At 42.9% G+C, this 17724-nt stretch overlaps 1 protein-coding gene across 1 annotated transcript in view; it reads right to left on the reverse strand.

Moving 5' to 3' along the window:
• Positions 1-17555, reverse strand: part of ipo11 (importin 11) — a 97919-nt gene extending 80364 nt beyond the window's left edge. Inside the window, exons 1-5 of the mRNA XM_056418731.1 lie at positions 17492-17555; positions 13164-13313; positions 11815-11915; positions 9138-9210; positions 5345-5548 (exon numbers count right to left, since the gene is read on the reverse strand). Coding sequence (XP_056274706.1) covers positions 5345-5548; positions 9138-9210; positions 11815-11915; positions 13164-13301 — 516 coding nt within the window. The 5' untranslated portion in view covers positions 13302-13313; positions 17492-17555. The remainder of the gene's footprint in view (positions 1-5344; positions 5549-9137; positions 9211-11814; positions 11916-13163; positions 13314-17491) is intronic.
• Between the last annotated feature and the right edge of the window lie 169 nt (positions 17556-17724).

Below are 17724 nucleotides of genomic sequence, written 5' to 3' on the forward strand. Positions count from 1 at the left end.
AACTTAAATTTAAATGAATATTGTCACACCAGGTCCAGCTATCAGTCGGTATCGGCCCGATATCTGATATGGATACGATGTGCTACTGAAAAGCATTGTGAAACAGCTTTTATTATTCAAACTGTAGTTACTTTAATGTGTTAACTGTAGGGAAAGCTTCCCAAACTTGAAAAAATAACATCCAACTCCATCCCATGCTACTACAGAAGGTGGATTGACAGCCCGAATCCACTCTCCTGATAAACAAAGATACTGTTCATTGAGGCTACAACGTTTTTTTTAATAAGCCGGCCACACTGAGAGTCTGCTATTGGGCTGATTACTGGGGAATCATCTGAATTCAAATTAATTAATTTTCCCAATTGTTGCTGAATTATTCAACAAAGAATTACGATGCATTGAAGGATCAATTATTTTTCCCGCCCATGTGGTGTGCGTGTGTGTGTGTGTGTGTTCCTCTTCTCAACTGCAGAAAGAGACAACAAAGAGGCACATTTTGATAAAAGCAAACAATTTCCTCCATCTGCAAGCCAATTCCCGACTCCAGGAGGAAGAAGGAAAAAACCAAAGCCATCCATGAAAGGCGCAGCTCATTTCATCTGTTTGTGAATAACCATCCAGTGGGAAATTGCCTCCATTGCTCCTCAAAAGCACAAAGCCAGCTGCCGGTTATCACCTTCCTGTTCGGCTCCAAACTTACTGCATGTTTGAGAGTCCCAAAAAGCAATAGAGCTCAACACAATGCCGACTCTGTGACTTTATAACAATGCAACGTCTTTATGGCCACGCCACAAGGTTTCACGTTCAAGCCGACAGGGTCTCGTGAAAAGTAGGACGTTCTTAAGAAGTAGTTATCAATCCCACTTTTATCTCTCGAGAACAACTCTACGCGCATTAAATGACGCGTCACTTTTAGAGCGAAATCATTCTGCGGCTATCTTTGTGCCAAGAACCGTGTCACACGTGGAAGCCTTATAATATCTACGAGCGCAAAGAGAATAACTGAAAACAGATCGTCGCTCTGGGATAATTGCTGTGTTCGGAGTACTATTCTAAGGGCAGAAATAAAACATGTCCAATAGGCGCAAACTTTATTATTCAAGTGTGCTTACAGAAAAACTCAACGAATTCCAAAAATGATTCACTTCCTTCTCCATGGCTCGTGACTTTTATGCCAATGCTGGGGAAATATTAAATTAGGTTTAGAGTGCTAAATAATTTAGTGAGAGACTATTTTCCAATATCTATTCACTTGTACATTATGTACATGCATTATGCAACACGTTATACATTGAGGCTACGCGTGGAGCCTGCTCATGGATACATGTTCAAGATAAATGCATTTCATATGTTTTTTCTCTTGGTTACTCTTCATGTCTTTATAGTATATTAAGAGGGGAACGGAATTTTCAATCCAGCATTTTATGTTTTACAGATAAAGGCAGCAGGCACTGAGCATCCCTCCTTCATCCACTTCCCTCCTCACTTTCTCCCCTTCTTTCTAAGAAGTCTATCCTTCTCCTTGAATACCGCCGTAACTTTATCTTGACACCATTTGCTTAATGACTCTATAACTCCGTATGTGGTCCCTCCTCCTGCCACCAGCAGCCCTTGGTTACTTCAATCACTTCTTCTTCCACGACCAAACTGAAATCTCGGTACAAACATGAACAATTTAGAGAATTTTGAATTCAAAAAATGAGAATTCCAAAGCATAGTTTACCATAAATGAAACAAATTAATGAGACAATAGTTTGATTAAAAGAATAAACATTTCTATTCATGTTTATTCCTTTAACCCTCCTGTTACCTTAGGGTCAATTTGACCCCATTCAATGTTTAATGTCGGTGTTCTTTCGGGTCAATTTGACCCGGGCTGTTTTTCACTGTCAAACATATAAGAAATATCAACTTTTTATATATTTAAAGGGCTATTTAGGTAGTCAACAAACAAACATAAAGTACCTCACACTTAAACTTGGGAAACAATATTAATTCTAATAATTTTCTGGAGGTTTTAATTGCTGGGGTCAAATTGCCCCCAAGGGTAAAATATGTCAGAAAATATAAAGGTAACAGGAGGGTGAAACATTGAATGGGGTCAAATTGACCCGAAGGCAACAGGAGGGTTAAACACTTATATAAATGTTTATTCTTTACGTGCAAATCCATCTGTTTAGATTAATTATTTCAAACTCGGCGTAAATGAACATGTGAATATACCAACATTTCCAGGACTTTTCCAAAACTTTTATGATTTAAGTTTTTTTCCCATGACTTTTCCAGGCCTGGAAATGACCATTTTAAAATTCCATGACTTTTCCAGGTTTTCCATGACTGTACGGACCCTGTTTTAGGACTAGAGAGAAGAGCGCACTCTCATGGAGGATGAGAAGACGCAATCAGACGCCCACACGCGCATAACAGCACTTACGCTCACATGAAGTCCGGGCTAAAGAGGGTGCAAACAAAACAGTGTAACCATAGAGGGGGTGGGCTTATGAATCCAGATACGTGCTGCTCGATGCAGATACATCTCTGGGAATAGATGGCATCGGTAACATTCAGGACGCTGATGACTAAACCCAAGTGAAACGCCGGCTCGCAGCCTCGATGCTCGAGAGAAGCCCCGTTCACGTTCGGCGCCGACACGCATCTCGAGTGTTCTGATCAGCCTTCACACCTGGCATCAGAAAGCGTCTCAAGTCACCACTCACCTGAGACCTCCTCGCTCTAAATGCAAATAAAACACACGTATCTTATTTGTTTGCAACATCCAAATGTGTTGTTTTTAACCAATTGGATGCAGCGACGAACTTTTCCGTCTCGTCGACTGCAAATTTAAATTCGAATGAGTCAACACAATATACAGAGCGTAGAGGGCTTTATCCCTCGGGGAGTTGCAAGCTTTCGTGTGACGCCATTGGCGTAGGTCTCTTCACCCGCGTACACGGAGCAGGCGACGTGTCCCAGGACACGTTCCCGTACACATGTGGTTATCAAACTGTGGGGCGCGTCCCTCAAGTGGGGCGCTGAGGTATTGCGGGGGGGGCAGTGCGGTGAACTTCACATATTACAAAAGTGCTTGTAAATATTTACGTTACAGTTACGTCCGAGCTCCGTCGCGACTCACATGTAGCTCAGGAGTGTGACAACGGAGAGACGTTTGGCAGGAGGGGAAAAAGAAAATCAACCGCAGGCGAGGAGAGACCGGTCTGAGTTATACGTCCGAACGCTCAGCGGACGGCACGAAGCCCGACGAATTAAAAAGACACGTGGTGACATTGCACCTCACTCACGGCAATAAGCTACGGGAGTTCTTTGAGAGGAAACTTGATGGATACCGCATGCAGGCAAATCCCTCTGTGAACGTGTCATCAGCTGATCAGTCACGTGACAGAACTCGGGATGAAATGGAGAGTCGTGTGTGTTTCTGCACAGGTGGTGCAGGCGCTGATCAAGAGCGTCTCCAACTGGACACACCGTCATACACAGAGAAGCCGAGATGTGCCATTAACTATACACAGGGTTCTTACACATGTTGACCAATGGATTTCCAGGACTTTTCCATGACTTAACCAAATTTCCATGGCCAAACTGAAATCTCGGTATAAACATGAACATTTTTGAAAATGTTGCGTATCGAGAGCGTACGCCGGCTTATATTTTGAGCGTCTTTCTTTAAAAAAACATATTAAATATTTCAAACTCGGCGTAAATTAACTAATTTCCATGACTTTTCCAAAACTTTTGTGATTTAAGTTTTTTCCATGACTTTTCCAGGCCTGGAAATGACCGTTTAAAAATTCCATGACTTTTCCAGGTTTTCCATGACCGTACGAACCCTGTATACAAGGTTTTGACTGATGTGGTCAATTTCATAAAAACAAGGTCCCTGAAAGCACCACTGTGTTCACTCTGTGAGGAGACGGAGCCTTGAAGCTCGGTGGCTCTCACGAGGAAACGTGTTGTCAAGTCTTTGAGGTCAGAGACATTAAACATCCGTCATATGACGACACATGTCATACAGGACAGTACAATTCCAATTGTACACATATTATTCTGCAAAAGTCTGCAATATTTTGTTCTTGCGGTGGGGCAAACATTTTTCTTCCTCCGAAGTGAGGTGCGACAGAAAAGGTTCGAGAACCACTGCCGTACACGCCGCATAAAGAACGTGACCATATGCGGCCCGATCAAACTCAAGAGGATGTCTGACTCTGAGCCATCGGGTCTCGATCCGTCCTCGACGCGTCTCGGGTGCATTCCCACGAGTACGTAAAAGCTGTCCACAAAGTGGTAAAGCCAGCTGCTCAGAGCCGGAGACGCCCGTGACAGGCATAGCGGTTGAATGCAAATATAGCCAACGTGACCAAACTATATAACTCCAGAACCCGACAGCATCGCATTTTCCTTTGTCCCCCACCGTGGATTATTATTAGGTACACGGTAGTCAGTCATCGGGAGGGTCCCCAGGCTTCAGAGTTCTCTCTCTCTCTCTCTCTCTCTCTCTCTCTCTCTCTCTCTCTCTCTCTCTCTCTCTCTCTCTCTCTCTCTCTCTCTCTCTCTCTCTCTCTCTCTCTCTCTCTCTCTCTCTCTCTCTCTCTCTCTCTCTCTACGGATGGCAATACATTTGCTCTAATTCACTTCCTCTTTGAAAGACACATAACTCACACAGACAACCCTCCTGTGGGGACACACACACACACACACACACACACACACACACACACACACACACACACACACACACACACACACACACACACACACACACACACACACACACACACACACACACACACACACACACACACACACACACACACACACACACACACACACACACACACACACACACACACACACACACACACACACACACACACACACGGAGGGAGGGAGGGAGGGAGGAAAAGAGAGAATCTGGCTGCCATAAATCTTGGATGTGATTCATACAGCAGCTAAACAGCATCTCCTACAGGCAAAGACTGAAACACCTGCAACTCTCAGGAAGATCTTGCTATTCATCTATTCACATGAAAAGAGGTTTTGTGGGAAAGGAAGGGAGTGGAAAAAAATAATAAACATGACAGTCAGAGGCCAGAACACAAGAAAAAAAAGTGGAGGTCAAAAGCAGCAAAGTTTAGACAGAGTTTAAGTTAGATTTTTCTTTACTTATTGACCTAAAGTCACATTTCAGATGTGCACAGCTACTGCATCAAGTGGAGATAAAAGAAAACCAGAGAGGCAAAGTAAGGACAAGCAACAAATAAATTATTAAAAGGTTGCAATGACAGTGGTGACGAACAGACACACAGCAAAAAAAGAAAAGTGGGCTCACATCCTGAAAGAGCCGTCTGTCCTGAGCCAGACGTTTGGACGCGAGGGTTTTGGTGACATGATGGAAGGTGAGCAGCGCCCTGTGTTGCCGCAGGCCGTCCTGACCCTTCACAGACTCCAGGAGAATGGGGATGAGCTCTGGCCATTGCCTGGGGCAGTCCAGACGGGCCACCTTGGCTATCAGTACTGCGATCTGGGTGGCTATCTGTCGGGCGAAGCACACAGAGGGACATGAAGATGACATGGGGCAAAGCATAAACACGGCCGAAGGTGGTTACGCCAAAGTAAACTTGATGGACAGACTGAAACATTGTCATCTGGCACATTCAAGATCACTTAATATAGCAAGGCATTACTTAAAATGAGTAGTTTGGACGATAGATAGATAGATACTTTATTAATCCCCAAGGGGAAATTTGTCACACAAGTAGCAAGCATAAACTAAACACTACGAGAATAAAATATAAATATAAAATGAAACATATATGTATATATATATACACGCACACAAACAAATATAATACATACAGCATAGTGTCCACATATTCCATCTCCTGTTGAAGATGGAATCTGTTGCACAAGGCATCTTTTTAAAAAAAAATCATGAAAGAAAGTGATCGTACAGGAGGGTTTTATCTGTGTAGTCTGCGGGTCCAGGCCTGTTGCTACTGAACACCAGCTTTGATAGTAGACTTTACACCACATAAGCATACGCTGCCTTTGATTTGACAGCTGTGGTTCACACATCCTTGCATAATACTTAACAGTCTACAGTTCTGTTACAAACCTAGAAGCATGATCATCAAGTTAAATGAGCAGGCGGAGCTTATTTGGATCCACATCCTAGAGGTGACGCTGGGTGGGGACAACAGGGACACAATCTAACACGACAAGCCTTCATCATGATGATGAAACTGTGTTATTATATTTTGTCCTCCCAAATGAGATCAATATGCGTGGACATACGATCAATAACCCTTTTAAAACCCTAGAACTCACACAGTTAACTATAAATGTAACTAACCAGGGTTTTTGTAGATTAATTTATATGTATTGCTTGAGCTGGCTGAATATTTTCTGTGATGGCAGTTCTATCTTAAATTAAACAAAACATAAATCTAGCCTATTTATACATTTATATTACAAATATTAACACATTAATAACAATGTTTAGCTCTTTTGAACCCCATCGTAATGAGAATGAATTGCATTGTTAGAAAACAAGTTTATGCCGTTAATGTAATTTAACAAAGTAAGAAATAATCAGTGTGCACATTTAAGCCAGGTGTGGTCACATCATTACCTTGAATTATAGAACAAAAAAAATGCAACCTGCACAAACAGGACTCACACACAGGACTCACACACACAGGACTCACACACACAGGACTCACACACAGGACTCACACACACAGGACTCACACACACAGGACTCACACACACAGGACTCACACACACAGGACTCACACACAGGACTCACACACACAGGACTCACACACACAGGACTCACACACACACAGGACTCACACGCAGGACTCACACACACAGGACGCTCACACACAGGACTCACACACACAGGACGCACACACAGGACTCACACACAGGACTCACACACACAGGACGCACACACACAGGACGCACACACAGGACTCACACACAGGACTCACACACAGGACTCACACACGCACAGGACTCACACACAGGACTCACACACACAGGACTCACACACACAGGACTCACACACACAGGACTCACACACACAGGACTCACACACACAGGACTCACACACACAGGACTCACACACACAGGACTCACACACACAGGACTCACACACACAGGACTCACACACACAGGACTCACACACACAGGACTCACACACACAGGACTCACACACACAGGACTCACACACACAGGACTCACACACACAGGACTCACACACACAGGACTCACACACAGGACTCACACACACAGGACTCACACACACAGGACGCACACACACACAGGACTCACACACACACAGGACTCACACACACACAGGACTCACACACACAGGACGCACACACAGGACTCACACACACAGGACTCACACACAGGACTCACACACACAGGACTCACACACACAGGACTCACACACACAGGACTCACACACACAGGACTCACACACACAGGACTCACACACAGGACTCACACACACAGGACTCACACACAGGACTCACACACACAGGACTCACACACAGGACTCACACACAGGACTCACACACACAGGACTCACACACACAGGACTCACACACAGGACTCACACACACAGGACTCACACGCAGGACTCACACGCAGGACTCACACACACAGGACTCACACACAGGACTCACACACACAGGACTCACACACACAGGACTCACACACACAGGACTCACACACACAGGACTCACACACACACAGGACTCACACACACAGGACTCACACACACAGGACTCACACACAGGACTCACACACACAGGACTCACACACAGGACTCACACACAGGACTCACACACACAGGACTCACACACAGGACTCACACACAGGACTCACACACACAGGACTCACACACACAGGACTCACACACACAGGACTCACACACACAGGACTCACACACACAGGACTCACACACACAGGACTCACACACACACACACACACACACAGGACTCACACACACAGGACTCACACACACAGGACTCACACACACAGGACTCACACACACAGGACTCACACACACAGGACTCACACACACAGGACTCACACACACAGGACTCACACACACAGGACTCACACACACAGGACTCACACACACAGGACTCACACACACAGGACTCACACACACAGGACTCACACACACAGGACTCACACACACAGGACTCACACACAGGACTCACACACAGGACGCACACACACAGGACTCACACACACAGGACGCACACACGATTGATTCGTCGAAGACGGACTGACTGGTGACACATGGTGTACAAATGGCATTCATTACTTGCTATATGGCCCGTATCAGTGCTGATGTTGGAGGGCTGTCCCTCGGGGATAAACGAGCTGTAGAAACCAGCGTGGCGGGCCTTTCATATCCACTCAGACCGATTTATTACACACCGCTTGAGTCTGAATTATTTGTAAAACAACTATGACTTTAAATGAAGTCCACACACGAGCACAATCAGTATCTTTTAGCAGCCTTTCTACTCGTATCTCATTTAATTGTATTACATTTGATTATGTGCATCGCATAAACCTATTTAGAGCATTTTTAGCACCACATTTAAAAGGTCTATTCATTGCAGATGTGGTTAAAATTGTCCATTTACAGTAGATGTCAAAAGGAAAGCCGTCTCTGATAGAGTTGGTAAGATGGCGTGTGCTTTACTCGAGTAATTCAAGGCATATAAGTTGAGCCTTGTGGCCATCGATTTGAAAGGTTGGAACTAAACGCGATATGACACGGCCTTCTCAAAACCAGTACGAGAACAAAGCCTTTATTACTTTCCTCGTGGAAAATCTCCTCTCCTTTCCTATAGCAAAGATTTCAGAACTCGTGTTCATTATGATGGATAATCCATTTCATGCTAATTTAACAATTGTCCAGACCATAATCTAAATGATTCAAGTACAACACAACGAGTAAATGTTAATTAAAAGCTAAATTACTATTAACAAGCAACATGTTGGATGATGCTTTTAGTCAATTGCGTTAAACTTTATATGGTTGTACACTATGTCACCTTAATCAAAATCACAGAATATAACCGTTTACCTGATTGACGGGCTCATCGAAGTTTGTGATGAGTCCAGCACGCACTGAGGTCTTCTCCTCTTCTGATAAAGCACTGTGAACAAAGCAGCCACAAAGATGGTCAGAAGAAGCCAGAGTCACACAATATCTGGACAAAAAGTCAACACAAAAGAAGACGACACACAAATCAATGTTTGAGGTTAACAAGACAAACATCTCTTAACTAGAACGGGCACTCGGTAAAGCGCATACCTTCGCATATCACAAGATTGGGCATTTAATTATGAACATGTTGGCATTAGTTGCATGCCAATTGGCTAGAAATTGGCCGCGCTATGGTAAAAAGAAGATATTGACCTTTTCATGACCTTGACCTTTGATCCGATCGATCCCAAAATCTAATCAAATGGTCCCCGGATATTAACCAATCATCCCACCAAATTTCTTGCGATTCGGTTTAATACTTTTTGAGTTATGCGAGTAACACGCATACAAATAAATAAATAAATGGCGATCAAAACATAACCTTCTGCATTTCAATGCGAAGGTAATAACTATGGTCACCAGATTACCAGTGAAATACCAGTAAAAGACACTTATTAACACATTGTTGGACTAGTTGGTAGTTTCTTTAGTTAGCAACTTTATTAAAATGGCTTGAAGATGCTATTTCATAAGGATGAAGGGTTCAAAACTTTTTCACTGCAAGACACAAGTGCTAATCACTGAGTCGCCCCTTCACATGATGCTCGTCGCCCTGGCAATGTCGATGCCACTCGAATCCTAAGATCCACGCCCCACTCTCACATCTTGGAGTGTGCAACATGAGCCTGAAGTATTTTTTACTTGACGATTTAAAAAATAAACAGACAAAAGCAGATTTGGTGTGAGACCCACTGGGTCGTTACTGTAGGTTGCTGAATTGAGGGTCTCAATACATTTTAAATGTTTCATTCAAGTTTCTCCTGACTTTGATGTTCCACTTCTGCTTGTTATGAAGGGTTGTTTTAGGTAAAGGTTGGAACATATAGAATCCATTCACACAGCAGGTAGTGCCAACTTTACAGTGTGTAATTCAAGTAAATTGATTAGATTATGCATTTCCACATTACCTTTAGAGGATGCGGTTTCATTTATTTATCCATGTGTTTTTATATTCTTTATTTTAACTTGCACATCACTTTGAGTAGGTATTTCAAATAACATTTTAAGGAAGAGGCAGAACTGAAATCAGCATGCTTCTAAGCAATTTTACATTTTTTCTGCCATTTTTATGCAACTGCCAGCATTCTGGTTTATATAAACGTGTGCCGTGTTGTCCGCCTGTGGAAGTGCGACGCACACACAAGTCAGTGATTCAGGTGACTGGGCAGGGAGCACCAAGGGGAATCTTAAATTACAAGTCAAATTGTTTTTACTGATACAAGAACCCTGGAATAGATGTAAACAGATAGACAGGGAGACCGGGGGGGAAAAACAGGGCGTGTATGAAGTTTGTCTTTTGGCCAGTATCTTGGACTCCTCTTTGACTGGTTTCTCCTTTTATTATAACATTATACGACACGCGATACCGAAAAGTGAAGGGGTTTGCTCGTCGGTCCAAATTGTCATCACGTCATGCCGTTACACATTTGTGCTAAATTGTCAAAATGAGCACATAAATTATTCGAGCAATGAGTTATGGCTAAATCCGTGTTTTGTGAGCTCACAATGACCTTGACCGTTGAACAACAACATTTTAATCGATTCGTCCTCGAGTCCAAGAGGACAATGGTGCCAAATCTGAAGGAATTCTCTCCGCGCGTTACCGAGATATTGCATTCATGAAAATGTGACGGACGGACAGACGACCTGAAAACATTCAGTTCGGCTGAACTGAAACATAAAAGGAAGAACTGGGCTGCAAAGTGAACTCGGTTGCGATACATTCTAATAGTTTTGTAATCTGTGATTCACAGGAATGTGGCCTCATCCTCGCCTAGTGACACCACATGGTCCCACATTAGTACGCAACAGCTGGATTAATGCCAATGGTCCGAAGGTAATCATATAAATAACCCGAGGACAAAAAGAACTTGCACAGCACTCTAGAAAATGGAAATGTGGATTAATGAATCGAGTGAAACAAACTTTTGGAGGAGCAGAACATGTCAGAAAGAAAGAAGAGGATATCGATGATTGGAAATGGTCAAAGAGTGGCCACAGAGTGCTGAGGCAGAACAGACGAACTCCGGCGAACTTGCCGTCACGTGAATTTAAGAGCAAATGTCGAACAAAAGCTATAGTCGGGGACCCAAAGACAGACCGTAAGCTTTGGATAGTCGCCTCTGATCCATCACCAGACAAAAGAGAGACAACAGAATACGTTTAAAACCAGAGCACAATGACATTAGCAATCAGGATGAGAGGTAAAAAGAAAAAGAAAAGAAAGAAAGTTGGTGGCAGCAGAACTGCAGACGTACGCTGCCTATGACTGTTGAAGAGACAAATGAGGAAAACGAAGGCAATGAGAAATAGGGATAAAAAAAGATCTGGATGGGGGGGCACAACCTCAAACTGAGAGATTAAAGACTGACGAATAGAGACCGAGTAAGAGTGAATGAGAAAATAATGACAAGCTGCAGAAGAGAGAAGACGAAAAAGCTTAAGATGGAAGAGAGAGAGAAAGAGGGAACATTGGAGACAAGCAGGCACTTACTGAGGCGCCACTCTCCTCCAGTATCTGTCAATGCCATTTTTGAAGTACAGCACAGCGAGCCACCTAACGTTCACATCCAGCATGTGGTTATTGAAGATATTCTATGGAGGAGAAAAAATATTTAGATATATATATATATATAAATACACATACAGTATATGGCTATATCTATATATAGCTTAGCAGACATTGTTTCGTTTCACTCCAGGTGATTTAACCCTCCTGTCACCTTTAGGGTCAATTTGACCCCATTCAATGTTTAACGTCGGTGTTCTTTGGGGTCAATTTGACCCCGGGATGTTTTTCACTGTGTCAAACATATAAGAAATATCAACTTTTTTATATATTTAAAGGGCTATTTAGGTAGTCAACAAACAAACATAAAGTACCTCACACTTAAACTTGGGAAACAATATTAATTCTAATAATTTTCTGGAGGTTTTAATTGCTGGGGTCAAATTGACCCCGAGGGTAAAATATGTTAGTAAATGTGAAGGTAACAGGAGGGTTAAGAGAGACTCAAGAGACATTTGATGTCTGACAGCTCAGACGACTGAAGAAAGCATCAGTGATGTCATCAAACCAGTTTAAAAAAGGCAGGCTCCATTAAAACACAGGACACACTGAAATTGTAATCGAGCGATGTCCGGGTTGAACACACTTCTGTTGTTTTATTATCTTATAAATGCTCAAACTTCTGAGCTGTAAAATATTATAATAACCGCATATGAATGAACAGATAATACTGATATCCATCACCATCACACAAGGCGGAGAGGGTAAACAAGAAACAAACTATTACTTAAAGGCTCAACATAGGCTTTGTGATCATGATATAATAACATGTGGGTGGTCAGTGCCAAGAGGATGAACGGACGCTAAGCTCTCTCGAATTATTCGGTTGTCCCACTTCCCTGACTTTCAGACGACACTTCATCTTATACATTGAAAAAAATGCCAAGTTTGGTTGAAACATCTGTATTTATTTCAATAAAACCAGTCAATGGAAGTTTAGTATTCCTTTAACACAAATCAATTTCCAGCTGCCTGTTCTACAATTCCTTTTTCCTCCTCGTTTCTCTCATTAAGTCTTGTGATTTGATGCTGTGATTAGTTATTGTGCTCAATCTTCCCCTCCTATTAATAACTAAACTACAAAGAAACCCTCTTCTATGTCTGTTTGAATTAAATGACGATTAAAAACTCAAACGCATCGGAAATGAGCACAAAGACAACACCCCGCTGCTTTTCTGTAGGAGACAGCACATTTGTTAACATCTCTATTCATTAAAGTTGTAATAGCTGTCACTTCAGCAGATGCATTTCTATTATCTGATAGCATCCCTCACCAGAAGGACAGAGTAGAAGCCCGGCTGAGTCTCCCACTGTCGGAGCTGCTCCTCCGCGGGCTTCAGCACGGCGGTGTCCTGGCTGGTCGCTTGTGTTAAGGCCTGCAGCACCACTGAACTGGCACCATCCATATCCATAGCTGGATATACCTGCAGGGACAATACACAAAAGAGAAGAATGTTATCACTCTTGTTGTGAAAAGTTCTGGCTGAGTTTGGAGGAAAAAACATTTCAAATAGTTTCACCGTCGAGGAAAAACAGTGTTAAAAAAAAACATCAACTGAAAGCAGAGGCGATGGATCTTCTTCTTTGCTTTGTCTGGCTTTGTCCCTTTCCAACTACATTTTTAGTAAAGATCTATATATATATATATATATATATATGTAGGTGTTACATCTTAAATAATGTATTTATTACTTTATATATAATAATATATATATATTATATAATATTTATATAATATATTGTTTAAGATGTAACACTTACAAAAAGTTATTTATATATACACAATAATGAATACATTATTTATGAACATTAAAAACATGTCATGAAATTGCAATCAGGGGCTATAAAAATGTGTATCTGTTATTCCAGATACAAACTATGTTAAACATATACTTCTTATCTCGGGAACTACTTAATTCTAACAGACTTTGTGGAGAAACTGTCAGCCGTGAGACCGGTGGAGGTCGAGTGGTCAAAGTCTGCTGACATGAGTTAGGTTCAATTTAGAGAGGGCAAAATATTGAACAAGGCTGCCATCTGCAGCCCAGAAACAGTTATCCAGTGCCATGATTCCCCGCATGCTTCTTTAATTGCATGTCCATTCGGGCTCTCTCCACACAAGAGCACTGAAGCAGGGCTTCGGCCAAACCTGTTCACGTGGTCATATTGTATTAATAAACAGACACTGCGTTATTAATTGAGTTATTAATTGAGTAACGGATCTATTGGAAGACCGTTCTAAGGCGAACGTCGCGAGACTAGTACCAGCGGGGACCATTTTTCCACATGAAAAATTAAAGATAACAATTCATCTTTCAACAATAATAACTTTTAATGTGCATGCACACTAGTATGTTGATAGATATGGGTATTTTTTGCACGTGTAAACATATCCTTGTTTCAGAAAGCCGGATATACTGCAATGCTCTGCGTTCTTCCCCCAGAGCAACTCTGCTAAAACAGCTTCTGCAGGTAACCCCATTCTCAGCAAAGTGCTGTTTCATGCACAAATGCTCCCAGGGGTCAGCTGTGAACAGAAACAAGCAACTGCCGGACCCATATGTATGTATTATGGGACTGTCAACCCAACGGCGAAGGAGAACACAAAGACTTTGGACAGCAGCAACGTGGCCAGTTTGTCATGATGGTGCAGCTTCTCTTGCACTAGATCTGTAACACCATATTCCTCTTTCACTGCTCATGTGTTGGCTTGTCATGGTAGGGCAAGCACAAGTGTTACCAACACCATTAATACAATGTTTAATGTTCCATGCACTCTCACGAATATGCTGGACGCGTGCATAATGAAACTTGCTTTACTCGACTGCGAACTATTGACACGTGCGTTCATCAACTATGCAACGTGTGTAGCTAAGTGGTAAGTTAGCACGCCATCATACGAAGTGGCACTTGTGTGAGGGAACCTCTCGAGGCAGCAGACGCGGCGTTGTGAACTAACCTAGGTCGCATGGCCGAGTGGACAGGTACGCTAGCTGCAGCTAACGTGATGATCAATGTGTCAACATCAGCATGACCCGGTGTGCGGTATTAACTGGTTTTTGAATTAACTGGTTTTGGTACGCGTGCATGAGGCAGATGTGCCGTAGGAGTGGCCTCGAGTTGCCTCTCAGGACCCGTCTGACTAACTAGGAAATGCACATTTCCATCGCTTAGCCTCTCTGTCACGTTCTTTTTATGTAACGCTAATGTTTTAAAGACTAAACACGGATGACTTTGCTGTAAAATGTGATACCTGTTCGGGAGGCTGTAGTTGAGACGCCGAGGACACGGAGCGAGGACAAAGTAGGTGACTCTGCTGGTGCCTGTTCAATATATGACTAACTTCAATAAATACTTGACAAAATGCTCTTGTTGTCAGTCTGATATTTATGTTATACGTCGTTATCTGACGTCAAGTCGATGTGAGACCAGTTTACTCTTCATACAGTGTGTAATGAAGCATGTAGCCCGTTGTTTACACCCAGCTCGCCCACCGCTGTCAACTGGGAAACTGTGATCGACTCAGATTAAGTTGTGATACCACAACAAGACTTTGTGCTGTCTTCACATCTCTTATGTTTTATATTCGAGACTACGGATCAACATATATCCTCGTAACTATACTCTACCCTGTGCAGCACTCACTGTCCAGATTAAACATGACTGTTACCTGTTGTTTTGTTACGATAAGGACACACATAACTACACACAGGAGTGAGCGTGTCTTTTGACACATGACGGGGGAGCAGCTTGCTCCAGCCTTCATTTAGGATTTCGACGGCATTAACGAAACGTTTTCCACCTTCATGACGAACATATCACTTGTTCACTGGCGATACAAAAAATTAAAAAATGGATTAAGATTAACGCCAAGAATCGAACCTGCGATCATCTGCGACCACAGGGCCTCCTAACTTGCATCCCAACTACCATTGAGCTATAGAGGAATATGGGTTGATTACAGTCAGTTTAAGTTTGAGATGAATAGATAAATCACTCATAGTGATAATCAGTAACTGCGTTTCCAATTGTCGCATCAACTTTAATGCACAAAGCGGCTGTTGCCTATGCAATCACGTATTTGAGTTAGGTGGGTCTATGATGTTAGAAGAAAAGGCAGTCGGTGTTAGAATATATTATATAAATATTAATGTCTTCCAAAGTTACTATATTACTTACTTAATTTGCTCAAAGTCAGTTTTTGTTATTGCAAAGTACATTGTAATGTAAATCGGGTTATCGGGTGAAATACCTATAGCTCAATGGTAGTTCACAAGCAACGAACAGAACAGCAGGTGCACAAGTCGGCTGTTCGATTCTTTGAGAAATCCGTGTTTATATTATTTTTGTATTGTCGGTTTAGATATTTTTTTTATCACCAGTGAACAAGTGATATGTTAGTCATGAAGGTGGAAAACGTTTCGTTAATGCCGTCGAAATCCTAAATGAAGGCTGGAGCAAGCTGCTCCCCCGTCATGTGTCAAAAGACACGCTCACTCCTGTGTGTAGTTATGTGTGTCCTTATCGTAACAAAACAACAGGTAACAGTCATGTTTAATCTGGACAGTGAGTGCTGCACGGGGTAGAGTATAGTTACGAGGATATATGTTGATCCGTAGTCTCGAATATAAAACATAAGAGATGTGAAGACAGCACAAAGTCTTGTTGTGGTATCACAACTTAATCTGAGTCGATCACAGTTTCCCAGCTGACAGCGGTGGGCGAGCTGGGTGTAAACAACGGGCTACATGCTTCATTACACACTGTATGAAGAGTAAACTGGTCTCACATCGACTTGACGTCAGATAACGACGTATAACATAAATATCAGACTGACAACAAGAGCATTTTGTCAAGTATTTATTGAAGTTAGTCGTATATTGAACAGGCACCAGCAGAGTCACCTACTTTGTCCTCGCTCCGTGTCCTCGGCGTCTCAACTACAGCCTCCCGAACAGGTATGGCATTTTACAGCAAAGTCATCCGTGTTTAGTCTTTAAAACATTAGCGTTACATAAAAAGAACGTGACAGAGAGGCTAAGCGATGGAAATGTGCATTTCCTAGTTAGTCAGACGGGTCCTGAGAGGCAACTCGAGGCCACTCCTACGGCACATCTGCCTCATGCACGCGTACCAAAACCAGTTAATTCAAAAACCAGTTAATACCGCACACCGGTCAGGATGAGTGTGCAGAGGCTTTGCGCTGTTTTCAAAAGCGCAAAGGAACCAAAACAAGCACAGCACCTCGGTAGCGAGGGGGCAGGGGGGGAACTGTAACTTAACTGTCCCATTAACGTCACATTTACATGATTTGGATTCGTGACATTCGCACAGCACAGCCCCCGGTTGCCCTCTCTGCGTGTCATGCATGTAAAGAAAAGAAGAAAAAACACCGTTTTCCATTCGCCAATAAATAAAGGATCCACACAGACAGTTTCCAAATCGTGCATTCCTCAAAAACACAAGAGCTAACTTTGGGGCAAGCTAGCGAGCTAAACTTATTTAATGCGAACCCCGAGGGGGCCGACCGCGTCCGTGCTGTGAAATGACGAGTTTCCTCCAGTAACTGTATCAACGTGTGAACATGAACAAACCGACTCACCGAAAGAATGACTGTAGAAAACAGAATATGTGCTGTAGCAGTTGCTGCTAAAAGCTGCGCCAATGGCAACGTAACGGGAAAGGGAAACACACGCTGGTAGGAAAGGCGCGAGCAGCACAGCGGGCGCGCGGTGATGACGTAGTGAGGTTCACCGCGAGTCCTCGGTCATGAATGAACAGAACAGACTACCTGTCACCTGTCGTGTGCTGCAAGGAAACACGATGCTGTCGATC

This window comes from Pseudoliparis swirei, chromosome 7 (assembly GCF_029220125.1).
Source record: "Pseudoliparis swirei isolate HS2019 ecotype Mariana Trench chromosome 7, NWPU_hadal_v1, whole genome shotgun sequence".
In the NCBI taxonomy this organism is placed as follows: Eukaryota; Metazoa; Chordata; class Actinopteri; order Perciformes; family Liparidae; genus Pseudoliparis; species Pseudoliparis swirei.